This window comes from Monoraphidium neglectum (genome assembly GCF_000611645.1).
Source record: "Monoraphidium neglectum strain SAG 48.87 unplaced genomic scaffold scaffold00785, whole genome shotgun sequence".
NCBI classification, from domain to species: Eukaryota; Viridiplantae; Chlorophyta; class Chlorophyceae; order Sphaeropleales; family Selenastraceae; genus Monoraphidium; species Monoraphidium neglectum.
Window position 1 is genome coordinate 1 of NW_014012843.1, and position 6270 is coordinate 6270.

A 6270-nucleotide genomic window follows, 5' to 3' on the forward strand; every position below is an offset into this window, starting at 1 on the left:
CCAACACCCTCGTCCCACGCCCCGCCCCGGCCACCCGCCACCCGCCCCAGGTGCTGCCGACCCAGCTGGTGCCCGATGATGAGGGCAAGATCCTGCGCGTGCGCCTCATCCAGAAGGAGGGCAAGAAGCTGTTCGACCCCGTGTACCTCTTCGACGAGGGCTCCACCATCTCCTGGATCCCCTGCGGCCGCAAGCTCACGTGCTCGTTCCCCGGCATCAAGTTCTACTACGGCCCCGACACCTGGTGCGCACAGGGCGGGGATGCGGTGGGCCGGTGCCGGTAGCAGGGGTGTCCACTGACAGAGCGAGGTCGGCGCGGCTGCGAGGAGAGCCACACAGGAGTGCGGCGGCACTCTGCCCGCGCTGACTGGAGCCTGGCATCAGGGCGCGTTCATGGCTGACGCAGCTGCGACTGATGAGGCCTGGCGGATGCCTGCGCCGCGCCGCCCCGACCCTCACGTCTTCCACCGCCCCACCCACTAACTCACGTCGCCATCCAAACTCACCGCTGACCCCGCCTCCAGGTACGGCGAGGACGTGAGCGTGCTGGAGATGGACGGCCAGTTCGACAAGCTGGAGGAGCTGATCTACGTGGAGAGCCACCTGTCCAACACCAGCGCCAAGTTCTACGGCGAGATCACCCAGCAGATGCTCAAGAACAGCAGCTTCCCGGGCTCCAACAACGGCACCGGCCTGCTGCAGACCATCATCGGCCTCAAGGTGGGCGCGCCCGCTTTTAGGGTTCCGGTGGGGGGCTGTTTCAACCCTCACACGAAGCCATGAGGCCGAGATCCCACCACTAGACATTCAAAAGCTCACCAAACCTCGCGCAACTCATCCGCCTCCCCCCCTCCAGGTGCGTGAGGTGTACGAGCGCATCACGTCCGAGTCGGTCGTCCCCGCCTCGGCCAACTAAGCAGAGAATCCCAGATTGCGGCGTCACGGACCCGCCCCGGGCGCACGCCGGATGCGCTGCGCAGTGCGGGGCGGCCGATAAATTGGCGGCGCCCTGCCGGCATGCGTCCAACGGCGCCCGCGCACGTACACGCACCCCCCGGGGTGGGCGCTGCGGCGAGGGGTCGTGAGGGCAGGGCGCTGGCACGGTGCACTCTCTCGCGGCGGCGCAACGCCGGCGGCCGCCATGCCGTAGCTTGCAGGTTGTTGGGCTGATTTGGGGAGGCCGCACTCCCGGTGGCGCCACGCTGCTGGATTGGCGGGCTGTTGTCAGTGCCCAGCTGGCTGGGTGCTGCTGGGTGCTGCTGGGCCCCCTGACCCCAGGCCTCCTTTCCACCAGGCCCTTGGGGTTGGGTTCCTCAACTGTTTTTGGTTTTGAGAGGCTGGTGTCTATTTGAGTGTCTGAAAATGAACTCGTGTGTGTAAATTTGGCACCTGTAGCACGACTCATCAGCTCTGCATTTGAATCGACCTGCCAGGACCGCAAAGGCGATCTCAAGGGCGCCTGGCAAGACAGGCACAGCAGCCAGGCCGCGACCTGCACCAAGGGGAACCTAAAGCTGATCGGGCCACCCACATGCTGCCCAAGAACCCGTGGTCCCTACACCTGGTGCGACGGCTGGTGTTGAGGTTGCAAGACATAAGCAAGCGGAGGCCGCGGCCAAACTCGGCCTGTTGAATAACGGTCTCTGTGCACGCATCACTCTTCACAGGCCTGCCTGTGCCCCTGCTTTCCAATCGAATGCTTGCTCCGTCATCGCGGGATGCGCACGCTGCCCACGCCGGCAAAGTGCTGCTTCAGGGCTCCGGGGTCGGCCCATGCGGATCGCGAGTACGCGTCGTCCTCGTCAGCAGCAAGCGCCTGCGGCAGGACGTTGATGAGGGGTGTGGGATGGCCTGGGTGAGAAGGCGGCGGCTGTGCACCGTGTCTCGCACTCATGTGCAACCTGCTGCTGCAAGTGAGCCCTGGGTCAAGCCACCAGTTAGCTGCTAGGAAAACTGGAAGCTGCCGCGGGCAACTGGAGCGCCGCCAGGCGCCAAAGTCCCCGCAGACTAGCCCGCGGGCCCGCCTGCCTTCTGCTGCTCCTGCTTCTTGTAGTACCAGGCCAGCATCGCTTTCTGGGTGTCCGCGTCGACAGCCTGCGTACACGGTGGGATGACGTCATTGTGATGTCATTGTGGTGGCCAGGATGCCATTCAGTGACACAGCCTCAGCAGGTGCTCCCATGCCACCTCAACCGCCCGCGTGTCTGTGCATATTGGAAACGGCGAGGGGAATTCCTGCGGAGGTAGGGACCGCCCGCGAAACCCGCAGGATGCAGAATCAGCAGCTCGCCACCCGAGCAGGGGGCCGTGCTCACCGGCTCCCGCGCGGGCGCGCCCGCGCCCTTCTTCGTGGCCTTCACCACCGCCCGGGTGCGCTCGTTGCGGCCCAGCGCGTCCGACAGCGGCCTGTCCGCCGCCAGCGCGCGCGACGCAAACCAGAGCTGGCACGTCTCCGGGTCCAGATCCTTGCCACCAAACTGGTGCAATTTGGCGTTTGGATGTGGATAATGGGATCGCCAGTCAGCATCCCGAAGAGGTGTCTGCTGTTGATCCCCATTCTTCCTTGTCACAGCTCCATCGTATTAATAGGCAGGCGCAAGCAAGCCCCGCCCCTGCTGAATCCCCTTGAAACGCGGTGCCAAAGTAAGCTGGTGGTGTTGCGGGGCGCTCACGTCCGAGCCGCTGAGGTCCTCCCTCCCCTCCAGGCACTGCCGCACAAAGTCCCACTCTGGGAGCCCCATCGGGTAACAGATCATCACCTGGGGTTCGGGTTTGTGGGGTGTGGAGTGCAGTGGCATGAGCCAACCTGGGCCATACAGCCTCAGCAGTACTGAAACAAGTGGGCAGAGGTCTTGTGCAGTCGACTTGCATATCCGCCGCCGTGTCTCACACACTGCGTGCACGTGCAAGGTGCGGTGCCCGACTGCACCCCGGCCCTCCACCCCTGCCGTCGGGCTTGTGGGAAGCCCGCACCGCGCCGCGGATGTTGTCAATCGCCGCCAGCAGGGCCGCCTTGGTCAAGGGCTCCTTGCGCAACACACGGTCCTGCGGGCGGGGAAGGTGGTGTGTAGGCAGCCGAGAGGGTCATGTGACTGGCTGACTCCCTGCATCATGCACGCAGCGCGCACATGCATTATCGCGCAAGCCTTGTAAAGGTGTCACTGTGTATCGTCCGATGCAAGTGTGCACGGCAGATGCCTTATTCCAGCGTACCTTGGATGCGGCAGCCTCAGCATCGTCCAGCTCCTTGAGCAGCTTCTGGGCGACTTCGGGGTCGCAAGCTGGCAGGGCCACAGACCAGCCAGGGGAGGACCCTCATGTTGCGCCGCATAGCCCCAGCGGGCTGCTGGCATGGAAATAAGCCCGTGCTACGTGCAACCAGTCTGCGGCGTCGCAAACATGCGTGCACCTGTACTGCATGCAGCCCTCGGCTTTGCTCACCCTCGCCGCTGCGCCGCCCTGTGGGGTCCATGCAGTAGTGGGGCCCACGCTCGCGCGCCTCATGGCCCTCCTCAAACTTGTCGATGCCCTGCCTGTCAGGTGCTTTCGCGGGCCCGTATTTGGCCAGCTCTCCGCCCTCTAGCTTGAGCCGCGTGATGCGGTGGCGCAGGTTGTGCACGTCTGCCAGGTCACGCGATACGTCGCGTGCGGGCAGCGCAACGCTCGTCTCAAACAGAAATTGGTCGGTCTCAGAGTTCTGAGGAGGGTGCGTGGTGGGATTTGTTGTGGGTCTGAAGGCTACGGCGCCCACGACAGTCGCCGCGCCTGTGCTGCTGCGGAGGCATGCACACAGTCCGCCTGGCCCAGTACGCGGCGGCACACCTTGAAGTGAAGCAGCACCATGGAGGCCAAGATCTACACGATTTGAAAGAGTTCAATAAGGAGGCTCCAATCGGTGGTTTTCGGCGCCTGAGGCCGCGGCAACCGGCAAGCGGGAAGGCTAAGTGTCCAGATCAATCACGGACTAAGGGTGTGTCAATGGATTGGTAACCTAGATGATGCAGTACTTGCATGTGAGCTTTGATCGATGCATACGCCATACGGCACTTCTGTGGAGCCATCGGGTCATTTTGATAATTTGACTGATTTGTCCGCGCGTTGAGGAGGCTCCATTGACGAAATATGGCACTCATTACACATCTTGCAGCCACACCGTCAGCTTTGCCGAGATCACATTGTTGATTCAGCAAACGGCTTGCAGCTGCGACACCACACCTTTCCTGGCCGTGAAATGTCACATGGCATCATGAATATGCTGCTATCGCAAGGACGCAAGTCCATGTGACGCGTGTGCAGAGACATGGAGCGTATCAGCCCGGGCGGTGCCAGCACCGCCTCTTCGCCTGGGCGGGCACTGGTGCACCCTGCGATGCAGCAGGTAGCAGCACGGCCTAGCAGCCAGCTGCAGCCGGACACCGCAACAACTGTGGACACGGCCCGGCTCGAGCTCCATGTCAAGGAGCAGGAGGTGCAGCAGCTGCGCGAGACAGCGCTGAAGGCGCTCGAGCACCAGGTTTGCGCCCCATCCTGTGGCGTCACGGCGTGGCTGTGAGGCGTAGCACAAAATCAAAGCAAGTGGGAGCACCACTGAGCAACAACGAATCTCACAGCCGCAAACAACACCAGGCTCGTATGCTGACTCCTGTGGTGCCAAGGGCGGACGCTCAACCAAGTACAATACGTGTTGCCCCCCCTTGCTGACGCCGCAGCTATCCGAGGCGCGTGGCGCCAACGCGCAGCTGCGCGCTCAGTTGGAGGAGCTCAAAAGCGACTTCAAGTTCAATCTGCAGCTGCTGGCGGAGCGGGACGCCGAGCTGGAGCGGTACGACGCAAACACGGCGCAGCTGGAGGCAGAGACGGGCGCCAAAGCGGCCATGGTGCTGCAGCTGCGGTCTGCGCTGGCGCAGGCGCACAGCGGTGGGTAGGGGCGGGGACGGGGCGGGGTGGCCACAGTCTGGACTATTGAGCATGTGCGGCCTGCAGGTGCACAGCGGCTGGCCCGTGCGGCTGATGAGTGACCCTGCCCCTGCCAGCTGCCTACAGTCGTGCCCGCACCAGCTGGGTGGATTGGGATTCGTGGCAGCGTGCAGGAACTCGCCAGCTCTGCTGCACAGCTCAGCAAAGGGCCAGAAACCTGCCCTGTCGAAGGCTTAGACTGCTGCCGCCGCTCCCGGGTCGGACGGCTGGCGTCGCGCGCAGACGCCAAGCTGGAGCGCGACCGCACGCGCGAGTCGGAGCGCGCGTGGCGCTCCCAGCGCGAGGAGCTGCAGCAGCGGCTGGAGGCTGCCAAGCTGGAGCACGCAGCGGCGCTGCTCAAGCAGCGGGAGGACGCGGCAGGGCACCAGCGGGCGCTGCAGGTGCGGTCGGAGGAGCCGCATTATCTTGCTGTGTCGAAGCCGAGCAGATGTCACATGTCAAGTTGTGTTTTGAGATGCTGCACAGAGAAGTTGTTTGCGTAGCTGTTTGAGGTGCACCTTACAGTAACAAATGGCCATGCTTGCATACATGCGTGCACCTGCATATCAGCATATGCATCAGCATCAACATCCGGTAATGACTTTGTGGGGTTGATGCGCAGCGCGCGCTGGCGGAGGCGGAGGAGGAGGTGGAGCGTCAGCGGCGGGAGCTGTCCGCGGGCTTCCTGCTGCAGGGCCAGGAGTTGGAGCAGAAGTGGCGCGGGCAGGTGCGCAGGGAGGGGACCTGCTGGCATCCATTTTGGCGGGCGCGGCGCATGCCGACGGCGCTGCGCTCCATTTTGCACGGCGGCCACCTGGATTGGGGGGCTGGGCGGACATAGCAGCGCTTCAAAACGCGGCCGGGTTGAGCGCAGCACACACATGTCATCGACTGACTTGTGCCAGGCGGAGGCGGCGCGGCACGAGGCGTCTGTCGCGCGGGAGCTGGCAGCCCAGCGCGAGGCGGAGGCCGAGGCGGCGCACACGCGGGAGCTGGTGCAGCTCAAGCGGGCAGAGGTGGGTGACACGCGTATGTATGTATGCATGGGTGACCTGCATGCATGCAGAGACGGTTGGGGGAACGCCATCAAGTTTCACTTCACCAAATGACGTGGCGGCAGCCGAGGCGAGACCACCCGCTGGTGCTTCGTGGGCAGTAAGAGGCTGCCTGTCGGCGCGGCGGCTCCCGAGCGCACTCCCGCATGCGGCCCCGCCTCGCAGGCAGCCGTAGCTGAGGCGCGCGAGGCCGACAAGGCGCTCAAGGCGGCCCGCTGGGAGGCCGACGCCGCGGCCCGCCTCTCGGCGCAGCGGCTCG

The 6270-nt window shown here is 64.3% G+C and overlaps 3 protein-coding genes across 3 annotated transcripts in view; 2 read left to right on the forward strand and 1 right to left on the reverse strand.

Moving 5' to 3' along the window:
- Positions 1-261: 261 nt before the first annotated feature.
- On the forward strand, positions 262-916 carry MNEG_5318 (phosphoribulokinase; the record flags this gene model as incomplete). The annotated part of the gene is made up of 3 exons (XM_014046200.1): positions 262-266; positions 525-720; positions 857-916. The coding sequence occupies 3 exons, from the start codon at positions 262-264 to the stop codon at positions 914-916; spliced, it is 261 nt and encodes an 86-aa protein (XP_013901654.1).
- A 1091-nt stretch (positions 917-2007) lies between these two features.
- MNEG_5319 (putative Uncharacterized protein C21orf59 like protein) lies at positions 2008-3843 on the reverse strand (the record flags this gene model as incomplete). The annotated part of the gene is made up of 7 exons (XM_014046201.1): positions 2008-2094; positions 2316-2477; positions 2673-2759; positions 2974-3045; positions 3214-3281; positions 3442-3697; positions 3823-3843. 7 exons carry the CDS (start codon positions 3841-3843, stop codon positions 2008-2010), a joined length of 753 nt encoding a protein of 250 aa, XP_013901655.1.
- Positions 3844-4369: 526 nt separating this feature from the next.
- The window catches only part of MNEG_5320 (hypothetical protein), a gene marked incomplete at both ends in the record, with an annotated part of 6594 nt that continues 4693 nt past the window's right edge, over positions 4370-6270 (forward strand). The window contains 5 exons of the mRNA XM_014046202.1: positions 4370-4513; positions 4710-4917; positions 5200-5357; positions 5579-5683; positions 5862-5972. Of these exons, the coding sequence (XP_013901656.1) occupies positions 4370-4513; positions 4710-4917; positions 5200-5357; positions 5579-5683; positions 5862-5972 (726 nt within the window). The remainder of the gene's footprint in view (positions 4514-4709; positions 4918-5199; positions 5358-5578; positions 5684-5861; positions 5973-6270) is intronic.